The 25,410-nt window shown below is 38.3% G+C and overlaps 1 protein-coding gene across 12 annotated transcripts in view; it reads left to right on the top strand.

The window, feature by feature from the left end:
• The window catches only part of LOC107737101 (teneurin-3), a 318,045-nt gene that overhangs the window by 167,411 nt on the left and 125,224 nt on the right, over positions 1-25,410 (top strand). For 9 of the 12 annotated variants that reach the window (XM_016548517.1, XM_016548522.1, XM_016548524.1 and 6 more), the window contains one exon: positions 21,428-21,634. The exons of 1 other annotated variant lie outside the window; for it this stretch is intronic. In XM_016548517.1, the coding sequence (XP_016404003.1) occupies positions 21,428-21,634 (207 nt within the window). Of the gene's footprint in view, positions 1-8,255; positions 8,310-11,314; positions 11,336-21,427; positions 21,635-25,410 lie in introns of those variants that run through there. 2 more of the 12 variants (XM_016548528.1, XM_016548527.1) reach the window with 2 other exon arrangements.

The following is a 25,410-nucleotide window of genomic DNA, read 5'->3' as shown; positions in this document are numbered from 1 at the left end:
ATTATGGATTCCATTGAATTTTTTTATAATATAGATTCACAATTTCAGCCAACATTTTCTTTGCATTTTTTCCCCCAATAGAACCTGGCGAAATGGATGCACTAGAACAGTGAAACCATTAACAGGCCAACACAGAATTGTGTGTGCATTTAATGAATATTTTGGCTAATTTTATTATGCTTCCAGCTGTCAATTAAAGTGTCATTCTGTCAGCTTTAATACATTTGACCATTTTTATTTCATTATTCCAAATCTGGACAGAAAATGTCAGCTTTTTCTGGTGCTAGCTACTAATAGCAGGATAAAGTAACACAATAGAAAGACAATAGAATAGACAATCGCTATCCTTAGAGTTTTTCAGTCGGAAATTGCTAGTAAATTTCACAATTACAAAAAAAAGGAAAGTAACATTAAATTAAACTTGAAATTTTGAAGTAGATAAATTGAAATAGTATTTTCTTGTAAAAAATACTCCAATAATCTTTGTTTTATTTACAACTTTGAAAAATATTTGTATTTATTTATTTATTGCAGTGTATTTATTTGATCCACATTTGCCTTGTAGGGCATTTGCCCTTTGGTGCTAGAAATGATTTGTGTATTAGTAAGCGTTTCTCTGAATATTACTGTAAGAAGTATTCTTTAAGACTTTCAGACCTCTGTATGAATGTGCAGAAATACGTTCAATAGTTAATACATAAAGAATACATCAAAATAAAGAGGAAGCCATGAATAATCGTTCTTTTATCTAAGGTTTGATGGAAACAGAAGAGTGGATCAATCAAATTTTTAAATTGTTACCCAGCACCTTTGTAAAGAAGACAGGTGGTTGTAAACCATTGGTATAAAAGAGTCCACCCCATAATATGCAGTTCTGAAAAACTTCTGTCGGTGTATGGTGAGGGTTTTTATCATTGAGGATGTGAATGTGTGCGGTGATAAAGTGTTTGCGTTTGCAAACACCAGGTCAGCTGGTGAGATCAGGGTTGCCTGGCTTTCTGAAAGCCCTTTTGATCAAAACAAAAAAAGGTTTTCACTAACAACCAACATTAAGTGCTTACACGAGCAACAGAGAGAGTGAAAAGAGGGAGAAAATGGAATGAAAGAGTGAAAATCCTTATCTTTCCATTAAAATGCTAATACATTTAAATGATCTGCCAACTGAAGTACTGGTTGTTTTATTTGCTTTATTTGTTTTAATCCCACACTTCACAAACCACACTGACAGTTAATACACTTGAGTAGGAACGATACCTCTCTCACACACACACTCACAGACATGATATGAATCCTAACATGCGATGAGACAGTACTGCCTGCATTGGCATTTTAGCGACTGACCTAATTGGCTGCCGGTGAAAAAAGGAGGGTCCATCTGAGTTGACACACTAAGACAATGTCAAAAAGCCCCCGTCGCTCCAGTGACACACAGGGACACTGGCCATAGTTTAGGCACTGCGTTTGTATCTGGTGTTTTTGTGTTTCTGTACTTGCACAGCTTCTGCCTCACTGCATCTCACTGCTACTGGCTTTTCATTAGCCTTAAAAGTACTTGGGCAGCACAGGTTGCAATGCATAGAAAAGCAGGCGTCTTTTCCAGTCTTCTGATATGAGTGCGCATGATAAAGCTCAAAGAATAGGAGGCTATTTTAGCGGCCTCCACCTCCAGGCTTACTGAGTGGTTCTTCAGAGCCCGTAGCCTGAAGATCTTATGGAAAAACAGCAAGATCCTACACTTTACCCTTACTGTGTCTGGATGTGTGTGTGGGGGTGTTTGTTATTGTGCTCTTCTTGACCTTGGGTTACAGAGGTTGCAAATGTATTCATGCATATCTATATGAGAGTTTTTATGTATTTATTTCATTTATTTTTACTTTTCATTGTCAGTCTTATATAACCATACAGTAAATTACAAGGCACAAATAGAGAACAGATCTCAACAATGTCTGCAATCAAAAGTCAGTCATTTCAATATCATCTCAAATATTTTTAATCAAATAGTTCTGCTACGAAATCTGATGCAATTTGATCTTTTTTTTCTTTTCATTTAATCATTACAAATAATTTCAGTGTAGCAGTTAATAAAATTGTTTCAAATTAATTTAACAAATATAAATTTATTGATAATTGATTTTTTTCTTTTTCTTTTTTTTACATAAAAATGATATTGTATACAAATGTTAGCAATCTAAACAAGTGATATTTAGGCTGTGCTGATACAATACCATATCTGTATATTACAGTTCTTTTTCCGAATTTTTTCCAAAAAAAAAACTATATTTTATTGATTCTTCAGGTCCTTGTTTTTGAATGATTTATGTTTTGATTCATATCATTTCCTACAGTTCAATTAAGGATCAGCTATCCAGCAGTTTTCCATGTGATCCGAGCTGCTTCTATGAGATTCTCTCAGGTTCCCTTTCTCTCCCTGACAAGCAAAGTGTCTCTCTTGTTTAATGCAGTTTCAGTCACGATCCAGTTATGATAATGAGATGCATCGTGGTGTGTTGTATCGTATCGTATCGTATCGTGAGGTGGTTGCCGATACCCAGCCCGAGCGTATCACGCAGTTATCGCTCACCAAACAGTCAGTTGAAGTAAAGCTCATGTTTTTGCTCTATTGAGTCATCTCTTTAACAGTTTATGCCAGCATCAAGCTTGTGCCAGCTTTCACACAGACTCACAGGTGTATCCATCTCCCCTCTCTCTCTCTCTCTCTCCACCCCCAAATAGCTATTCAGTCTATTTCAGTGTTTTGTCCTCATAACTCTTTTCTCTCACACTGTGATTGCTGACTAAGTCTTCTGTTGTGCGCTGGGCTTTAGTTTTGTGGTTAATCACCATCTGTTTACTGAGTTGCTTGAACACACAGTGTCCCAGTAATGTTAAACAGCCCAAAAACATCTCCTTGGCTCTGGCCGAGAGTGCGCCCAGGGACTTTGTTATGGCACATCCTGCTCAAACTGATGGCTAATTAACATTTATTTAAGCTTTCTAAAGGCCCATTGTGTCCTGTTTACCTTGCCAGCCTGTTTGCTGTAAAGGTGTGTGTGTGCATGTGTGTCTGACTTTGAAGCGGAGCTGGAGGATGGATGATAATGGCTCTTACAGCAATGCAAGTGTGGAGTCTTTCTCTCTCTTTCAGTGTGAGGGGCACTGACGCGGGAGCTCGAGCAGCGTACAAACTGACATTAGTTTGTTCTGCCCCACATTAACACCCGGCACCTCCATAATGAGGGACCTATCAGAGGATGTGTGTGAGGTGTTCAGGTGCTCTCATTAGTCAATAGTAGGGAACTGGGCTTTGCACCCCTCCTAATGAAGGCCACACTTTATTTCCAGAGGCCAGTCAGTCAAGTAGATGTTACAGAGTGCTCTAACTCAGCCAGTGGCCTCACCAATGGCCTTTCAACCTCATACCATTAGAGAGCAGAAAATAGACCTATCACCCTATCGACACAAATCTGTATTTTTAACACTATTTTATCTCAGGGGTGATGCCATTCCAATCTATGCACAGAAAAACAAGTCTTGCCCTTCACACTGGCTGTTATTTAGTCTCGTATGTGTCTCTAGTTGATTTTTTTTTAGCAATGCTGCCTGAAGCTCTTCCTAAACCTATTCAGCTGCCTATTGTCTACATAGACATCTACAAACATCTATTCATTTATCAGATGCTTTTATGTAAAGCATGTAAAATGCATATGTAAAGTGAAGAAAATTGTATGTATTTTATCGTAGGAACCACAATATTTGTAATACAGAATGCTAAATTTAAGGTAGATTAGTGCACAAGAGTTTGCTGTTAGCAGTTTGCTAAGCTAACATTGTGAGACTAATAAGAATAAAAATACATACAAGCAAAAAAATGTGATACAATCTCAAAAATGTGCAGTGAAATAGTAGGCCTACATTTTTTATTGGATTGAGCTCAGTACTTTAGAGTGTTGAATAGGAGTATATTCATATTAATTTTTCATGATCTGCAAAGGAAATATGCAATGCTGCCTTAGATTTTATTCAAATTGAGGTATCATAATCATAACTATGCTGCTTAGTGTTTGGAGCAAATACCTTCAGATGCTGTCTAGGCAGCTTTTCTAGGTTTTGGAACAGAATTTGTGAGTGTGTGTGTGTTTGTGTGTGTGTGTGTGTGTGTGTGTGTGGGTGTGTGTGGGTGTAAAATCAGAGCTATGGACAGTGTTTATTTATTATGTTTACCCGGGCACACTCTCAAATTGCAACCTCACTCAATTTGACAGGACACCAGATTTATTTCACAATGAGAAAAGCAAATTTTTTTATTGGGTCTAATGAGTATCGGGTTAACTCGGGCAGTTTATATCCGCATGCATGAATGCATTTCATCATATTTTTGTGACTGCTTGGGAGAGCTTGAATCAATCAGTTTGGTGATGCAGGTAGGGCTTCATATTCAATCACAATAGTGCTTTAGGCCTGTGCGTGTATGTGCGTCTGTGTATGAGAGTGGTTGGGTTGAGACTGGAATATTTCCCACATAGCCTCTGACATAACCTATTTCAGCACTTCAATTTCATAAAAAAAAAAACCTGTTGGAAGCTCTTCAAAGCTCCTCAATATCTGGAAATTCTCTCCCCTGTTCTGAAAATGAAGCAGAACACACACAAATAAAGGCATAAAAATGCATCATACCGTAGTAATTCCACTAGTCATCCAGTGCTGTAGATTATCCTTGTGAGACAATCGGTGCAGTGCTTTTGATTAAGGAATTCAGGTCACACAGACCTGTTAGCCACACATGCTCAGCTGTTCTTTTGTGTGTGTGTGTGTGTGCCGTACTTTGATGTCATACACCGATCTGATCTTCAAGTCGATCACCCCTCTTTACTCTCGCGTGTCACGTGACCGTGTAATCGCAGCCTCTGCGATTGAAAAATCGCATTATTTCATATCGCGATATTATCGCAAATGCAATTAATCGTTCAGCCCTAATTGGCAGCACATTTTAGGGTTAGACAATAGCATGTTGCTAAGCTAATGCCAATGCGCTGGAATAAGCATAAAAAACACTGCACACAATTAATGGGTATAACAGTATATTATAGTTATATGTTAAATAATTATATATTTTTAATTATACTGTATGTATATTGTCACCTTTTTTAATTAAATGTATTTAAAGCCAACATTGCTCTTATTTTCACTGAGTTTGTTGCAATGCATTCTGGTATTGCCATATCTTCGAAGCATGCTTTACATTTAGGCCAGATTTTCTTGTAAGGTCCTGTCATATTTACCTTTGTTCTATGTATTTTTGTAGGAAAAATGCAATCATTTCAATAGGAATCCACATGCAGATTTCACAACAAGTTCAATAGACATGCAGATTCAGCTCATTGACCAACAGAATTTTTTTTAAAGTGACTTCCTGACTTCCTGACATACATTGCTACGAGATTGACATTATACAATGGCCCTTTTTTGCTTGTGAAAACTGACCAATGTGCACCTTAAGATAGCATAATTATGTTGTTTACCTTTTAGTACAGGCCTTATTCAGATTTTTTAGTTTTGTTCTGTACTATTCTGCACAAAGCAGATTTTTTTTCACTCTTCATGTTAATCTCTTAATCTTCTGTGAGTTTTGCTGCCCTGTCACTATTGAACACATTGTGTTTGCGTTGTTTCTGCGGTGCTCTCTTGACCTGGATAAAGTGAGGTTTAACTACAGAGTAACTGATGTGATGTTAACCCAAGCCTAAGGAACCTGCATCATATTGATTCTCACACACTTGAGCAGATTTGTACCGCGAGGCTTTTGGGGGATTGTGGAGCATCTGACAAGCATTCCAGCATTTAGGACAAGCCCCTGCCACTCAGCAGCCAGTCATGTTCACACACTTCTTCCCATGTTCGCACACACAGAGAGGGTAATTTGGAAATGGGCCGCTGAGACTGACATGTCTGCACCACATGCATCCATCCCAACAACCCCCACCTGCTCAAGAAAAACCAGGCAGACAGAGGGGCTGTTGTGTGTGGGCTGCTCCCTGAAAACGCCCCCTCCCCAACCACAGCTCCAGAGCCTTTCATTGCCAAATACAGCCTGCAGGTATGAGTGGTATCCGGTCCACTGGTCACTGAATCCATCCAGCACTTGGAACAAAGAGCGCAACCATACCAGTGAATTCATGTTTTATTTAATTAATGTTCAGTTATCAGTGCAGCTAACGATTGCCAATTAAATTCAGTTTACTACTCTGAGAAGAGAAAGGGAAAGAACTAGAGGGAGAAAGATGGAGGGCTATTACAGGCCAAATGGTATTTGGACAGAGTGAGAGTTTTACATTTTAACAGAGGTTAAGGGGGGTGCGGCAGTGGGAATTTGGTGTTGTTCAAGAAAATGGAGGAAGCATTGGGGAAGACCTTTAAAAAGCCAGAGAAAGAGTAGAAAAACAGACCCTTTCAGTAGCTGTAACTAGACCTGAATCCCCCTGCAAAAGGAACAGGCGAGAGAAAGAAAAAGATAGACAGAGGTGAAGAGAAAGGCGATCCTTATGAGCTCTTATCTGATGAGGAACAGCTATCGTAAATATCCAGCTCTGCTTTTACAGGAAACACATATGCACATGTTGATCTGGAGAGCACTCGGTCAAAACTAAAATGATTCCCTGTACGGGATCGGATGTCTGATATACTACTAGGTGACAGGGATCAAAGAACAGAACAGCATATTGATTTATTCCTATTTTTATTCCCTTCTTGCAGGAAACAATGGCAGCCACATATCGTTTGGCATTTTCTTCAAGTTGTGGGTATATGAGTAATGGATAAAGCTCACAAAACCTGTCAAGAAAAGTGTATTTCACAGTGGAGTCTATTTTTGTTTTACAGTAAAGAGAATTTGCCATGAAAATAATCACACAATGCTCCAAAAAATGTATTATATATATATAACTTCCCTTTTTATTATTGTTAATTAAAATTTTCAGGGTGAAATAGTTCCCAGACTTCACCCAGTTAATGAATCATGATTTTTTTTTGTGTGCAGAAACTATTTTGGGCATGTGCAATTTGACAGCCATGTTGTTTGTTGTCAGGATAAGCTGTGTTTTGAGGTTGTTTGAGGAGGAAGAATGCGCACGCACACATATAAACATACACATCCACACCCGCGCAGATGGGCTCTTTTGTGGAGAGCTTTATCTAGGATCTGAGGCGTGTTTACTGCAGTTGTCTGACAGTGGCTCTCTAAGCCACGGATGTGTATCTGAAGGAGTGTGCTTGCCTGGATGTTTGGGGGCTCAGTGGCCGCGACTGAGATCCAGGCCAGATGCGTGGGCACTCAACACCCGCCACTACATCTGACGCCCAGCATCAGCCCTCGCTCTCTCCGTCTTTGCCACAGGCGCTCCATGGGGAAGTGTACATATTTTTGGCGTCATTGGCAGGATGAAAGCCTCACATGTAAAGATGGAATAAGCATCCTGCTGATGTCCTAGTGCCTTCCGCCTCTCTTTGTTCATCCCGGGCCAGATGTGTTGTCTCCCTGTTGTTGTTCCGGGTGTGCGAGACAGGTCTCCCTTTGTTTGCTGCCCAATCCACCATCCTCTCCCTTTCTCTCCCCTGCTCTGCTCTCAGCTGGTGCCATTTGAACATCTGCTCCCAGAGAATTGCCACCAACCAGACAACAGCGGCACACCATTTTCTGAAAAACCACTCTGGCATAAAGTAAAAAGAGGAGGGCTCTCTCACACCTCACAGCGAGTTGTGCCAGCCAGCTGAGACTGACCCTGAGGGGGCTTGACTGTACGGATAAGCCTCTGGCCTCCTGTTAGGCTGCCTGACACCTCTGACTGACCTAGTTTAGGCGGCATTATCGTCACCCGTCCATTCACCAAACTAATCCTGCTTATTGAATCTACTCTTTGAGACTCTATGATCATCGAGCCCAATTAAAAGTGCATGTTGTGAGTTTGTTTGGCAGGTGAGATTGATGTATTTATAGATGTGTAAATTATTCTCAGTGGTAAATGGCACACAAGCCATCTTCGGTAAGTAGTTGTAATATATATCCACTTATACGAGCTCAAAACCAGCTTGATATGTTTTATCTGAGCAAGACGGAAGGGAGCTAGCCGAAATTGAGAGTCTAATTTGTTTCCTGCTTTAGAGCTCTGTGCTCAGGGACTCAGGTTGTTCCTCCATACACAATGATTTGTGATTGATGAATCCCCTTGACACTTCAGCTGCACCGTCTCTTGGCCTGCTGTCCCACAGTGACCATCTTCGCACCTCTGATTGGTCCCTAGCTGCGGTCTCCTGCGGTAACAGCACATGCCGTATGGCAGGTGTGCTGCGGGTGTTGTCTGGTGGCGAGCTCCTTGACTGATTTTGTTATCACAAGGGATGAGGATAATGAAAGGCTTAGGTTTTTGTGTATGTGTATGTGTATGTGCGCGTGTGAGACTACACCCTCCGAGAGGCCTCAGCCTGCTATTTTGCCCAGGAGGTAGCACTGGCAGTGCTGGTTGGCTTAATGCTGAGAGATTAGGCCTCTCCGCAGAGGTAATTGCTCACAGCACGCTCTATTAAAGACAAAAGGAAGGAAAACTGCTATCTGCAGCAACAGCTAATTTATTATGTGCTGTCCGGCTACGTCTTCATAGCAGAGTGACTGTATAGCCACGTGACCATGCTGGTACCAACTCCATAGTGAAATATGAAAGCCACCAGCCCGTTCCGGTTTAATTAGTGTAGTGTTTGCGTGCAGAAGCGTCTTTGACAGTGTCACAGAAACTTGATGAGATTTTGTTCCTGGAAAAACATGTTTTACATGTGTTTACTGAATGCTTTTTCCCATCCGTGCTTGAGGGTCGGTTCCCAACCCTCCTAATGGCTCATAAAAACACCACAACGTACTAAACTGTGCTCACCCACACAGTAGACTGCGATTCAAATGTCTGAATCCACAATGAAAATATGGGAAATAAACCAGTTATTTTACTACTCTTTAGTTCTTTTACTACAAGTTACACTAAATGTAAATGAAAAATGTTACCACAGAAACTGGCTGAAATAAAATTATTAGGCTTTAGTTTTAATTCTAGTTAATGAAAATAACCCTGTTAAGAAATGGTCAAACTGAGAAATAACACTAAAAATTTATTTTGTTTATTGGTTTTGCATATGTGTGTGGATGTAGCTGTGTGGCATAGCGGAAAGGAATTGGGAGCGGGTAGATAGCAAGATCAATAGCTCAGCCTTCTAAGCGTGCACATTTCTCTTCTTGCCTATCTTTTTCACTGCAAGCAAGAAAGCCATTGTCCCCACTTGTTATTTCCTGCTATTTAAGCTGCTTTTCTTTTCCGTCCTCAGCAAGCACTGAAGCTTTTTTAACTGTGTGAAATTACCAGCTAGCACAATGCCCTTGATGTAAAGAGACGTAATCAGCATCACTCACGAGTCTCTCTTAAACTTTATTTAACGAGTCATTCATCTTTGTTTTGCCTCCAAAATCACACTCGTGAAAGAAGGTGCTGCTTAACAGCACATGAAACGCTGCCATAAAAAGGCTGAAAGCAAATGGTGACTAGCCACTCTCTCTTTCTCTCTTTCTCTCTCTCTCTCTCTCTCGCTCTCTGACATAGATGTGTCAGTTGTAATGCTTTCTCTCATTCTCTTAACTGACCCTGATTCTTCTTTCGATTGCTCTCATTCAGTTACCTTAAGCGGGTGGGTAGGTTTAGGGTTTTTTCTGACCCCTCTGCTCAACCCTTCACCTCTGGATGAGCAGGCCTTTCACCAGGACTTAACTACTTGAACCTTTTGATCTCCCTGTGCATCTTCTTTCAGAATTCCCGTGTCTTAGGAAGCCTTAGGCTGACTTTGTATTATACAGTGTATAACCGGAATGGGAGTTAAAGTCATTTGTTATATAAGTCTACTCTTAACAACCTAACACCGTAAAAATAAACTGTTGCTATTGGCAGATTGAGGTTACTCTAGTTTGCTAGTTCAGCAACTGGGGTGTGAGTGGGTCCAAACCCTCCCAGAGGGACGGTTTGCATGCTGGACTGGAGAGGAGATTGGATTTGTGGGTGCAAAGGTCAGTATGTGGGGGTGGTGGCCTGAGGATCCAACCTGACCTCTAAAACCTTCATCATCCTACTCAGGTCACATATAGAATATCTCTCTGTCCTACTTTTCTGTTTATCTTTCTTTCTGTCTTCAACATCTATCCATCTTTAATATCTATCTATCGATTTCTTGATCTATGTAATCAATCTGTCTGTCTGTCTGACTGTCCACAATCACAATCATGGCATTTCTTAGATTATATCTAGCCTACATCCCCATCTGACATTCCTGTATGGTAAATATATCTGCTTCTGGAAGCCAGATCATAAAGCCAGTTTATCTCCAGCTGGTGTGGATTGGCCCTCTTTGGTTAACTACTTGGGCTGAACCCAGTCACATATTTTTGCATTTGCTTAAATCCCTTATTCTGGCACGTTGTTGAATCACCCCGACATGATGCTGAAGACCGCTGTTCCCAGCTCATTATATACAGAGGCTGAAGGACTCTTCCTACACACAGCTTCTTATGTGTGTGTTTATAATATCTGCATATCAAAGATCAACAGCATTGTCTGTAAAATTCTCAGCTGCAGTAATCCGTTTGGCAAAAATCCATTGACAAAGAGTGCTCGACTAGCCGAAAATTCTCCCACTCTTTCTGCCATTGTGGCAGCTAACCACATGTGACCCGTGGAAGGACCCTGCCCGTGCCCCTCATTGTAATTGGCCGTGTGATTATGTGTGTGTGTGATATTTTTGCATTTGCTTAAATCCCTTATTCTGGCACGTTGTTGAATCACCCCGACATGATGCTGAAGACCGCTGTTCCCAGCTCATTATATACAGAGGCTGAAGGACTCTTCCTACACACAGCTTCTTATGTGTGTGTTTATAATATCTGCATATCAAAGATCAACAGCATTGTCTGTAAAATTCTCAGCTGCAGTAATCCGTTTGGCAAAAATCCATTGACAAAGAGTGCTCGACTAGCCGAAAATTCTCCCACTCTTTCTGCCATTGTGGCAGCTAACCACATGTGACCCGTGGAAGGACCCTGCCCGTGCCCCTCATTGTAATTGGCCGTGTGATTATGTGTGTGTGTGTGTGTGTTAACAGGCTCTCCCTCAGCACCCTGCTGTTCCCATTTGCTGGTTACAGCCATAAACTGGGCAAGCCCTGGTTGTTTTAACAGCACATGTGTTGATGAGCACTCTTTGGCTTTCTCACATAAGAAGGACTCAATTAGACTCAAGGCAGAAATCTCTGGAACTGTGTGAGTATGTGTGCACAAGTTGTGTGTATTTGTATATGATTTTTCTCACTTGTTTATGAAATGTTGAAATGACCTTGCTATTTAGAGGTGTGTTGTGCTTATTTATGATTTTCAGCGAAGCGCTGCATTGTTGCTTGGGAAGTGTGTTCAGGCACATTCTCCAATTGACATCTTTTCAAATATTCATCTACTTCACTGGTTTTCATATGTTTCTGTATGGTTGATTGTTGACCTTCCCTCCTTATGTCCTACAAAGACATTTATTATCCTACAGTAAGACTGGGAACTCAAATAATCAATGGTGCTGCCATATTTTATTGTATGCTTTTTTTTTGCATTTAAAAGACTTGTTAAGCCCACGTACAGTATCTGCACAGAAAATATTGCATTTTAATGTGAAAACCACAACTGTATGCATCATAACTTTCAATCATTGTTTTTTAAAAGCGAGTGTGTGTATGCGCATACAGTATGGTTAGCTCGTTTTTAAATGCTACCCTCCAAAGCATGCTCTCCGCACACTTCCGTCTGCACCATTAACATCGCTGCGGCATGAATCATTGTAAATCGAATAGTGCACTTTGTGCGGGAATGAAACACGGCTGTCTCCGGATCATAATGGCGGAATTATAGCTCTCCCCCCATCATCACGCACGCGCTGAAGTCATCCCAAACCCAATTAAGGAGAATCCGTCTTCATTTGCTGCGTTTTGGAGGCTGACAGGCAGAGTGTCAGAGATGTGCTTTGGGTTGTTTTCTTTTTGAGGTGAGGTGGGGGCCCGGCTCGTGGGGTGATCGATCACAGGAAGCAGGCCAGGTATTGAAGGGTGTTGTTGCGGAAGGGCCGAAGACCTTAGATAACATCATCATTAGCCAGCAGACTGACACTTATATGCACATCATTACAGGCATCATTGCGAATGGAGTGTGTATCATCTCGAGTATAATGGTTTCATTTTTTTTAATTTTTTTTTACTCATTGCGGTTTCCGATTTCAGTTTTTTTTCTTAGAGGGGCTTTTTGTATTATTTTGTTGTGATTTGTTTTGTTTTGTTTCGTTTTGTTCTGTGTTTTTTGTTTTGTTTTGTTTTGTGACACATACTACCATTCACAAAAAAATGCACCCCACTGAAAACAATAACTTCTTGATGGCAACGTTTAAGTTCAAAGTTTTATTTGACAAATTCATAGCAACAGCTGTAGTACTTGTGGACAATGAAATACACCTATAAATGTGTCATTGCCGCTGCATTTAGCTGTAAATTGTGACTACCGTCACTCCGGCATCTCCAAGGCATTTATGATTCAGCAACACGGACTGCATCCGCTCAGATCCAGTCGGCCCACTCCAGAAAACAGCTAGTCCCTGGATTTGTTTTTGAAGTACATGGCACAGAATGTTTGAAATGAGAAAGTTTTCTTTGTGGTCGTTTGTATCAACTAAACAAAACTCTGATTCTGGTTGTGTTGTTTTACAAAATTTTAAGGAACTAGCTGTACCATTATTTGCTCTCTCCGCTTTACTGTTTTGCTGTTTTAATGTAATTTACTTTGCAATGAAGTGTGCATTTGTAGTTTCCATTTAGCTTTTGTTTTTAGCAAGCTCACATTTTTATTTTAGGTAGCAAAAATATTTCCAGCTGCTCTTTTTTGTCTACATATTAGTGATGATATCCTCAATCAACGATCATGCATTTTTCTGTCTATGAATCCTCAAAAAAAACACAAAGAGGATTATGACCTGCTGTACTCTGGAGAGAAATGAAAGCAAATGAGTGCTGAGAGGGAGGAAAGAGAAGTGAGATGAAGTAGAATGAGATGCGTGATGATCTGAGAGGAGACGAGAGGGAGATAGACTGAGGAGGTGAATGTAAGAGAGGAGAGAGAGAGAATTCTATTGGTGTTTATGGATTTGGTCTCTTTTTATTTCTGTGGCAACAAGGAATTTCTTGTAAGGAGGGAGAAAAATCTTGAGAGAAAGAGCAAGCATGAGAGAGTCTAAACAGAGAGCTAAGGCATCAGATAGACGCAGAGAGCTCCAGCAGTTTTTGATTGTTGGTGATATATTGGCATTTGCAGACTTCAGTGTTTGGTAATGAAGTTTAAACCTCACGAGCTCACTCAGATTGATCATCCAGCACATCACCTCCAGGCTTACCTTCAGCACTCAGTGAGACATTAAATATTTAAACGCTCATAATTATTAATGGAATTTATGATAGATCACCCACCTTTATCACTGTTTAATTAATTTGTTGCTACATCAATCAATTAAAATCAAGTTATCATGAAACAACATTTATATCTATTTTTTGAACATTTTTTACACACATTCTCTCTCCAAAAATAAAATATTAAACAAATGATTTTTATGAATGATTATTTGAAGTGTTCAATAGCTAATATGCAGAACCAGATTTTTTTTTTTGCTTTTACAATGGTAATTGAATATTTATATAGTATTCATAATTAATATTAGTATATATAATAGTGTATTTATAAATATACATTAATATTTATTTTGTATTTTATAATATTAAATGTTACTTAAAAAAAATTCAAAAATCATGAATCAACAAATCTGAATTTGAATTATAAGATAAAGAAATTTTGATTTATTTGATTTATTTATGGTAATTTTAAAGCATACATTCACCTAGTTGCATCCTGTTTTGCAGCCAGATTATACACTCCCTTGTTCGCTTTCAGATGTTGTCCGTTAGCACCCTCACAGCACATGACACAAAACGTTCAAAATCAAAGAGATCCTTGAATCACTAAAAAACAGGTGTGTTGCTAATTCTGTGCATGCTTAAGCTATTGTGAATCTATTTCCTGTTCGAGCAGCATCAGAGCATAGTCTGTCTCTCTCATGTTAGGCCAGCCAGGCCAGCCAGAAGTCCCAGGTGTATGAGTATACGTCTATCTCTTTCTTCAACCGTTTTCTTGTTCCTCCTCTCTCTCTCTTTCTTTATCTGTTCCTCACCACTGAGGGACCATCTCTGCTTCATTTCACATGTCACCCGAAGGGGAAAAGGGCTGCGGAAAAGAGAAGCTAGCTATGGAGCGAGAAAATGAAAAGATAGAGGGAGCAAAAAGAGAGAAGGGGAGGCTGAGATTGAGAGAGCGAGGGATACTGGAGGCATTGTTCCACTCCAAGAGACACATACAGTCTCAAGCTTTCTGGTATCCAACCCGCAGCTCCCCTGTGTGTGTGTGTGTGTGTGTGTGTGTGTGTGTGTGTGTGTGTTTGTGTTTGTGTGTGTGTGTGTGTGTGTGTGTGTGTGTGTGTGTGTGTATGTGTGTTTCCAAAATGTTATAATTCTACAGGCAGAACAGAAAAAGGGATAAAATGACACTAAAATTTCATTCTGATAGAAAATAGACCAGATAATCATATCTCTCTCTAATTTTCTTTTCTTTGATTGTCAGACTCTCGCTCTCTCTCTCTCTCTCTCTCTCTCTCTCTCATCCATTTCTCATGCATTTTTTCTCCATCTTCCTTTTGCAATTTCTTCTCTGTCTGTATTTCTATCTACATACATAAGTGCTGGTGTTCAGGCCTACTGTTTGCATGAGTGGTTTTAATGATGCGCATGCAGGGCTCAACAATAAGAATGGCCCAGGGCCATTTCAACCCAGCTGATGGATAAGGCCACTGTTGCGTTGTCACTTCATCCTATGTTTGCGGCAAACTTAAAACTCAAAAAATCTCACCATGGCAAAATTGTTTTGCTGTCTAGCATAGGTGAGAATGATTTGTGATCATTTTGGATACATCAGTTGCATTGGATAAATTACTTTTAATTTAAATTATAAATTATTATTATTATTATTTTAGTAATTAAGTAATGTTTTATTTGTAGAAGTATTGGATTTTTTTTTTTTTTTGAGCCACATTATAAGGTGACCAGATTTATTAAATGAAAACCGGGGACATTTCCTAGTTCAGTGGTCAAAATATAATTGAAATCTCACTTTTGATTATCTACAAATTAAAAAGCGGGGACAATATATCTGTGTATGTTTTGTTTATTAATTGTGTTTGTTTCCATATATTAATATCATAATTAATAATTACAATGATGTTTAAGGATCAAACTTACCCTAGTTTATTAATAGGCCTACAATTCACCAAAATCACACTATGAAAAGTAAATAAACAGATCAAAATAGGATTAAAACAAAATTATGACTTTACAAAAACACATTAAAAATAAAACAATAAAAATTAGAACATATGATAAATAAAACTGTATTAAACAAATATTTTTAAACTTTTATGACTGTATTTAACATTTTCACAAAATGTGAGTGTAAAGTAATTACAACTTTCCAAATAATTTTTTGGAAATGGATCTTTACTGTCCATAATAAGGCTTATTAATTTGCATTTTAGGCTCATTTTGACCACAAAGTATGTGCTTTCTGCAAGTTTAACTGTTTAGTTTATTTGTTTTGTTTTGTTTTATATTATTCATACCGGAGTTGTGACGACAGAAGTTGAATGAAGATGAATGTTTAATATTGTGTGCAAAACAATCCCGCCTTTATCATGCCTTGTTATAAAGTGCACACAAACAGTATTAATTTGTTTAACCATGTATAGTTAGTATGTAACTACCTTGAAACCAATAACAGTGTCTGGATAATTGATGATAATAGTGCTCTGTCCAAGTTCCCCGGAAAACGGGGACTGCTGGTCACCCTACCATATTATGAGTGCTGAGTACATGGTCTGCAGTATTATTTTAGTATCATGTTTTCACTTAAATTTCAGTTAAAGTTTTAGTAATTTTGTCAAGTGTTTTTGTTATTTTTATTGGTTTATCTCTTTTTTATATGTCTATATAGTTTTCAAATTAAAATTGACACATGTTGCCGTTGCAAATTCCTGAAATAAAAGTTAAAATTTTTTATGTGTATATTTTATTTTATTTAATTTAAGTTGATTTTATTGTAAGTTTTTTTATGGTTTTAGTTTTAGTTAATGATAATTTGAGCTCATATATTTCTTTTACAAATGATTTGTGGTAGAACATGCCTTATACAGCGCCCACTGATTATTGAAGTGACCAACAATTGTCATTTCTATTTTTCCATTTGCATCAATCAATGATAAACACATATTAGTTATAATAAGCATTTAATCTCTAAAGGCATCCAATCCGTTCATCCAGTTTGATGGAGCGTTTGTCATGTGTTAGTCAGTGAGCCGTCCCTGCATGGGGTCCATACAGCCACGAAAAAACTCTGCTTCCAACTTCACAGTTTTTTTATCATCTTATTCATCGCATGCCTTTTTCTCAACAATTCATTTCATATGCATCAAAGTCTGTGTATGTGCTCACTTCTGTTACTGTGATGTGTCAACTGTTGTGTGTTCACTTCTTGTGAAACTCTGAACCACACTAGACACTTATTTCTCTCTTAAACCATCTGGCGTGAATTCATGTCGCATCAGATAACTGAAATGACACAAAAAAACAAGCTAGTGGTATAACAGACCAAAAGGCCCGATTGTATATGCTCATGTATGATTTATCCACACACTGTTCTTGTTGAGGCATGTTACCAAAGTGTGTCCTTCAGCTTTGTTTGTGCTCTCTGCTGTCCACTGAGGATCAGGTAAACAGACAAAGAGAGAAAGAGAAAAGAGAGAGACAGACGGTTAGTGATTTCAGCAGCGTGGCTTTTCTTAAGCGCTCCTGTTAGCACCGAGGCATGGGTTGCTATCGATTAGAATATGAAAACCTAGAGGCCTGCATATGAGATCGGGGATGAGGAGGCATCGGAGAGCAGTAGAACAGACAGGTTGCACACACAGCATGCACACACACGCGCAGCGGCACAGGAAGTTGCTGATTAGGTTTGACCTGGTGTCAAGCAAAAAAAAAAAAAAGAATGCAGAAGAATGCCGCGCAAAATCACACAAAGAGAAGGGGAGGGAAATCAATGACTGACAAACAAGCGCCTTTAGTTTACTGCCATGGAATGATGAGGCTGTGGAAATAATACACTGATCATTGTGTGCTCTGTGCTGCGTGTGGGTGTGTGGGTGTTCAGATTGCTCATGCTGTATTTAAAACACAGAGCTCCATATAGGTGTGTGCAGTTTATTTTGCCTATTCCAAGGGGTTTAGAAGTTTATGAAACTCATAATTCTGACTTCACATTTAATAGGATGAGAAACATTCAATGCTATTGTGAAATGCTGACAAACTCACACCTGTGCACTTTCTGTGTTAATGCACAAGGTGATGTTGCTTAGCAACTACAAACAGCCTACAATTAGACTAATGAACACTCATCGGAAAACTTTTTAATTCATATTATTAATGTTAATCATTTATTTCACTTCACGTCGTGTCTAAGAAGGTCATTCGTAGAATTTTATGAGAATTCTTTGCAGCTGTTTTGTGGAGTTCTGCGTGTGTGAATTCTTTGTTGGACTGCTGATTGCTTCAATAGTATTATTTGTTATTGTTGTTTATTATGGCTAAATTGATGCACGAGCATGAGAGTACTCATCCACCTATCTTTCTTTACACTGAAATAAAAATTTCTTCATTGTGTGGGTTTGTTTGTGCACTGGAAGCATAGAGAAAATAACACTTCCCATCCTGCTATTTCCGCAGTGGTTTCATCTCTTCTTTCTGCTCTCGGCTTTAATTGACAGCTGCACTGGATTACGTGTCGTGTTCAACTTCTTCATTTGCTCGCACAAATCATTACACACGAGAGAGAGGTTCAATCTGTGTTTGATCTCTTCACGTGTGTGTGTGTGTGTGTGTGTGTGTGTGAGAGAGAGAAAGAGAGAGAGAGAGAGAGAAACAGGCAGTAGGGAGTGCTGATGGAGCAGGTTGGCATAAAACCACAGAAAGAACTTTGGTTATCACAGAGAGAGAGAACAAATGAAAACGGGATGAGAGGTGAATCGATAGAGGAAATGAATTTTTTTAAAAGCTGCAAAACAAGGATTATACAGTGCCCTCTGCATACTGACTTCCCTCAGTCCATTCAACAGCTGAATTCCTCACCATAAAAGGCTTGTGTGCTTCAAACCTTCTGAAGTTTTTTAGTATTATCAATAGCACTCACAGAGAGAGAGAACAAATGAAAACGGGATGAGAGGTGAATCGATAGAGGAAATGAATTTTTTTAAAAGCTGCAAAACAAGGATTATACAGTGCCCTCTGCATACTCACTTCCCTCAGTCCATTCAACAGCTGAATTCCTCACCATAAAAGGCTTGTGTGCTTCAAACCTTCTGAAGCTTTTTAGTATTATCAATAGCACTTTACTTGTGATTTTAGTGCACTAGAATGCTGTTGTACTGAACATCACAACAGCTGTGATTCAGCCAAAGAGTGAATAACAAAATAACAGTTTACATTCTGTCTAAAATGTACGTTACCTGATATTAATTTATCTTCTATTGAAATTATGTATGAAAGTAATATTTCACTCACAATCATGCTGTAGTACTATACCTACTGCCAAATCACAGACAGTTCTTGCTCATTTAATATTGTTTCAAATATACTTGTATTACAATTGTAATATACCTTTTAATCAGTTGAATGTTCACATGAATAATTTCAGCCACTAGTGTATACATTTTAAATACATTTAAGTATTTTCTGTAGCACCGTAAAATGTATGAAAACAAACAATTAACACCCAAATGAAAGTGTAATATTATGTATATAGTATATATATATAATATATAATATACTTTATAATAAGGTGGGGCCCAGTAGACCGTGCCAGATGCACCCCCCTAAGGACAGCCCTGTAACCATGGAAACATAAGCAGTTATAATTTATTATATCTGTGGTTACAATTTTTTTTAATTTTTACTAATACTAACATGCCATCTCATGATACTGATAGTTTGCTTATTTTCTGATAACTTATTTTTAAACCCTCATAATTAATTACACACATTATAAAGAAATTAAAATAACCATTTTATTTATGTTTCCACATTTATTTAGCTGACTTATATGATTTATAACTCACTTTTTCCATTAAATTAAAAGTGCTATTAATTTTTATATGATTGACAAATGTAAATTTGAATTATCCCTCAATTCTGTTCTAAACAAACACTAAAAACGCAACAATATATTAAGGTAGAACAATTAATTAAATAATTAGTTATCAACATTGCAATTACAGCTGCTGTGATTAATTGATCGTGCATGTTGTTTTCCAGCGGTTGAGCATTGTGACCAATCACAGACATTTCTGTTGTGTAATGAATGCAGTGGTGAATCAGAGGTCATTTAATGTGTATCTTTATATCAGTGTTCAGCCAAGAGTGAACACTTTATTGCTTTAGTCAGCTGGTCTGAGCTTGGTAGATTCAACACACACACAGTGGTGTATCAGTGGCAGCACATAATGTTAATGGCACTTAATTTGTTGGTTGGGATGGGCAGGCTGGCTGGTGTGAGCCCTGCTCCCAGAGGATCTGCCTGTAATTATGTTTCAAATCACAAATATATAAATAGCGCTTGCAATAATTACAAAATAATAATTCTCCTCTGCTTTTTCAGCCCTGTTTCTTTTTTTATCATTCACACACACACTGGTTTTTCGTCTGCGTGTCCTTTGCTTTTCTCTATTTCTCTTTCGCAATGCAGTGGAATGTAAAGAGTAGAAGGTAATTAGAAGGCTGTGTGTCCAGGACTCCAACGCCAAACGCCACGGAAGCAGAGGTGACTTTGCTCACTGTCTCATGAGTGTGTCCAGACCCCTGACAGGGAGCTGAGAGCCAGTCAGCTTAATTACTATTCACTCACTGCCCTCAACCTTTGCCTTTGACTGCTGTCAGATCAGGGGTCCTTGACCATGTCTGATAAGCTGTTATTATATGCTAAGTGGAGGCATTGAGCCCAGGTCAGTTTTTTTGTCCTGGTTTGGGAAGGTGATTATTTGTGTGTGAGAGATCGGTTCCAGAAAGATGTGAGCGAGGAAAAGAGCAAAGCCTTTTCATATAACAAGAAGACTCTGAAAATGTCAACAAGATGAAAACATTTTCAGATGAATAGCAGGAAATATGGGCTTTCTCTCATTATACATCAGGCATGAATATCTCTTTGTCTGATGAACAATTAGAGTTATTTCAAGTCCTTTTGAAGTCTTATGTTCTTGCCTTAATATTGTTAGTATGTCTGCTTTTGTGTGTGTGCATGTGTGTATGCCCATACCAGCGTCCATTTGTTAATGGCTGATTTGATGGTAAATGGATCTAAGATGAAGATAAAGTGAATTTGGCAGCCAAGGAAAGCAAGTGTGTTTGTGTGTTTGTGTTTGTGTGTGTGTGTGTGTGTGTGTGAGAGAGAGAGAGAGAGAGTGGTTTCCTCAGCCTCACAACTTTATGCAGCTCACCAATGCTGTGGCCTTAAAGACAATTGTGGGCTCTGTGGAGAATATTTTCAACTTGCATGTGACCACAGCTAGTGGAGCAGAAACATCACAAACAGAATGCTTAAAGGTTCCCTGAAATGCTTAGAAACACGCAGCGTTACTCTATGTGTTGACGTCATTTTAACTTAAACAGGAAGACAAGGCGTGACATATCAAGCAGCCCCGCCCCTTTTTAAAATAGCCAATAGCGTCCGTTTTGGTGGAAGGGACGAACTGCAAGCTTTGAATGCTTATATCTTCTAAATGTGAATTTTGTCACTGTTTTGGAGCACACTGCCTTATAGATAACCTTAAGACTAACATATTGATACTAACACCCAAAAAAACTTTCATTTTGATTTCATGGGGACTTTAAGCTGCAAACCATCATTCTTTGCTGTTTTATGTTTGGTAGCAATTGATGTTTTGTTCACGCTGCTTGTGTTTAAGCATGTGTTTCTGCATTTGATACAGCTTCATGAACATGCACTTTGGTTTTGATTTTCAAGAAGAAAAAAATCACACAAACTTGAGTTTTAAAAAGAAAAAAATTATTTAATTTTAGCTTATTTACAGTAATGCAATTTTTTAAGTAGCTGCTCTATGTTTGTTCTTTTCATTTGCGGTTGTTATTTTTTATTTTCCTTTGGCTTAAAGTGTTTTTTTTTCTTTAGGTTCTCCCATGCCATCCTCTCTCTCCAGTCCATCAGTCACTGAGCATTCCCATTCTCAACCACCCTCACCCAATCTCCATGACAACCAGAGTTCCGTCTTAAGTAATGCCACCACGCAGGCAGTGCAGGACTCTGATTCGGAAGAAGAGTACACTTCCGCTCTCTATAGAACCGTAACGCAGCCTGCCCTCAGCCACAGCTGTAATGGTAAGGTGACCACCCCTCACTTTCTCTCTCTCTCTCACTCTGACATCCTAGGTCTGTGAAGTAAGAAAAGCGTGAAGGCTGTGTGTTCCCAGTAAAAAAAAACACTGGAGTGAACTGTATGCAGGCTTTAGATTGATACAAAACTGATTTTGTATAGACATATTGCACTCAAAAAAAAATAATTTGCACGCTCAAAATTTTTAACTGAGAATAGTTATTTAGATTTTACTGAACTTTGAATTAAGTTAAAGGAATAGTTCACTCACAAATTAACATTTTGACATTGTTTACTCACTGCAGTGTTATTATAGATAACTAAAAGTAAAACCATAAAAAAATATATTTTTGTTACTTGAAATAAACGTACATTTAAATAAAATAAAATATTTAAAAATTATTTTAACATTATTTTAACTAGTTGTCAAGGCAACATTTCTCCTTTTCAAATAAAAAAATATATAATCTAATAAATAATCTAAAAAAAAGTTTGTGTATGTGTTTTTTTGTTGATTATCATATTTGAATTATTTATAGTATGAAATAGGAGAATATGGAGCTTAGAAATGTACGCATCAAATTGGTTAAACACCATAAATGTGCCATAAAAGTAGCCCATATGATTTACACTATAGTCTTCTGAAGTCATACTATAGGTAGAGAAGCTATTCACTGAAAACCTTGCTGTAATCTGACTTGACAGCTGTAGTCACCATTCACTTTTTTGCAAGGAATAGTGCAGCTTGGATATTGTGCAAGATAACTCTTTATGTGTTCCACAGGAGAGAGTTATTTGGGGTTTTAAAGATAAATTATGGTGAAATTTGCATTTGTGGGTGAACTATCCCTTTAAAAAAATAAGCCTGAAATAGTATTTGTGTGCTTTTACTCAGAGCGCATTTTGTTTTATGTGTTCTCTTCCCATCTCTCCAGCAGCTATGCTCTGAGCCTCCTCCTGTTATTGTTTTCATCTTGTGTCTTTTCAGACGCTAACACAAACAAACACTCTGCTGGTGTGTTCTTGTCCTCATGCACCATGACCTCTGTGTCTTTGTTTGAGAGCCTTAGGAGCTCCAGCTGTCATCAGCATCATCTTAAGCCAGCGTCCCACTAGCCGTTTTTTAATGCGTACGCTTCATTTACATAGTCATTGGAGAATCAGAGGGAGTCTCTGCCGCGTCTCTCAGCGGGCGAGTGTTAACAGCCCCAGCAACCCAGCTCCCTGCCGACCCTCTGATTGCATCTAGCAAGTTTGAAAGTATCAAAGGCAGTCAGATGAGGCCTTGGCAATGACCAATGAGGTCTTCTCACAATGAAAATCTGATATGACAGTGTCCTGCTCTGATCTGATCTGATCCAAACATTTTCCTCACAAACACCAGATTGGTTTACTCCAATAATTGTATCCTAATCGAGTGCTGCAGCAGTGACATCAAAACCCAAGACTGATTCACCATGGGTTCCCTCGAGATTTTCCTATGGGCTTTTATAATGGGGTTATTCAATTCATGAGAAAAATAAGCTCTGTGGTAAATATAACTAGACAATACTTGGATGTTTTTTTTTTCTTTTGTGGACGTAAACTGCACACACTTACACCTCAAATGTTCTCATGTAGTTACTTAATACAAACGTATGTTGTTGTTTTTTTTTTAGTAACATAACTGCTTCAAAATTTGCATTTTCAGTATGGATGTGTGTAATTTACATTGTGGAGCAAAATGTCCAAGTCAGTTTTTATTTACCGTAAACCTTGTTTTACTCATATTTTAAAAATATTTTGAAAAACCCATAGTAAAATCTTGATGAGCTCCATAACGAATTAGTCCTCCGGGTTTTGACGTCATGGCTGCAGCACTCTATTCTAGTCTGTTATGATGTCTTTTTTTTTGTTATGTGTCAATTATGAGCTTCTTGTGGCAGTGAATCGAAGAGAAATGTCACAGACATTTATTTTGTCCCTTTTCCATTCTTAATCATTGAGTGACAGAAACAGTTTCAGAAAAACCTCTGACCAAAATCGATTTGTTTCGAATTGGCCAGTGAGACATTGGCTTTAAAACATTTTAAACTTATAAACACATTTGAAACACATAAATGAATCCTCCAACCAATCCAGAACTTGTATCTTCTGTTCAAGATGCCGTTCACTTTAACCAAGCCGGAATCCTATATCACCAGCAGACCTGTCTAGATCCACTTGCCTCACTCTGTGTTGTTGACATTGGTGTTGATGTATTTTTTACCTCTAAAAGCCTGCCTTAAACAGAAACATTTCATTTGGCCTAGTATTTATCCATAATGAGGATGATTAGATTTGCTTTATGAGAGGAATGCATGGAGTTACTTCACCATTGTTTATTCAGCGAAATAGCGTGGCAAATTAAATTTAGGTCTCTCCTGTATAATTCCTGCATTCTGCAGTCCATAAGGAAAGTATGTTGTTTTAAAAACACTTTATAGGATTTAGGACTTTATGTCTCCATGCACTGACATCAGGAAGGTTGACAGACTTCTGTTCTGAGCCCAAACAGGACCACACATATCCAGATGTTTACAGTATGCTGCTTTTAAAGAAAACTCACCTTCTATTCATCCATACGATGTAATCCATGCCCAAATCAAAAGCAGCTCCAGTTAAAAGAAGAAAAAAAAAGCTGATCGGTGTCAGGCTACTCATAATGGATGAGCTTTTATCTGAAGTAAAGGGCTTTCTCAATAACCATCTGGATTCACAGCGATGCAGGCTTGACTAGGAAACCCCACATTTACCGCCAGTGAGTCTTTTAGGCGGACTTGCGTGTGGCTGTCAAGTGGGGATCAGGAAGCACTCCAAGCACTGACAACTCATCATTTGAAGCGATCATCGATATTTGTAATGAGTGGAGGTGCTGTTGCTGATCATTGCGGAGACGCAGGGCTGCCCGGCCCACTTAGCAGATCAAACTGAAATCAGGGTTGAAAGAGAGAGGGTCAGGCTGAAAAAAATGCTCTAGTGCACATCCTCAGAGGCCAGGTTTTAATAGTCTGAGAGTAGACCAGCAGGCCAGTGCACCAGCTCCTGTCGGCAGCACTCCATATTAAAGACATGAACTCAGGCCAAACAGGAACAGGAAAGTGGACAGTGAACAGGAAACATCGAGTTGGCTCAAGGATATCTATCTATCTATCTATCTATCTATCTATCTTTTTATTCAACTTTTTTTTCTAACAGACATTATTCACAGCTGTTTATACATATTTATTTTAGTTGCTATTTATCTGCACTTCATTCATCTTGATAGATTAATATTTTCATTTAGCATTTAATAATTTATTTAATTGTTAAAATATATACACTCATATGTTTAGGCCATTAATCACACAATTTATAAATTATGTATAAGATTGAGATTTAAGGTGCCTTTTACCCCAAGTCAATTAATTGCTCATTGATTGCTTTAATAATAATAATAATAGTAAAAAATACTCAGTTCAAAAGTTTTGGGTCAGTCAGATTTTTTTATTTTATTATTTATTTATTTTGGAAATAAATGTTAAAAAAAAATATATTATATGCTGTTGTTTTGAATTTTATTTTATGAATAGAATATTTTCTAAAGAATCCTGAAAAAAATAAAAAATAAATTTCCACAAAAATAAGCAGCACACCTGTTTTTAACATTGATAAGAAATGTTACTTAAGCACCAAATCATTAGAATGATTTCTAAAGAATCATACAGTATTACACTGAAAACTGGAGTAATGGCAGCTGAAAAGTTCAGCTTTGTCATCATGG

The sequence above is a fragment of the Sinocyclocheilus rhinocerous genome, unplaced genomic scaffold, assembly GCF_001515625.1.
Source record: "Sinocyclocheilus rhinocerous isolate Xijiao unplaced genomic scaffold, SAMN03320098_v1.1 scaffold344, whole genome shotgun sequence".
Classification (NCBI taxonomy): Eukaryota; Metazoa; Chordata; class Actinopteri; order Cypriniformes; family Cyprinidae; genus Sinocyclocheilus; species Sinocyclocheilus rhinocerous.
Note: the sequence above shows the minus strand (reverse complement) of the source record. Positions and strands in the feature narration are given on the sequence as shown.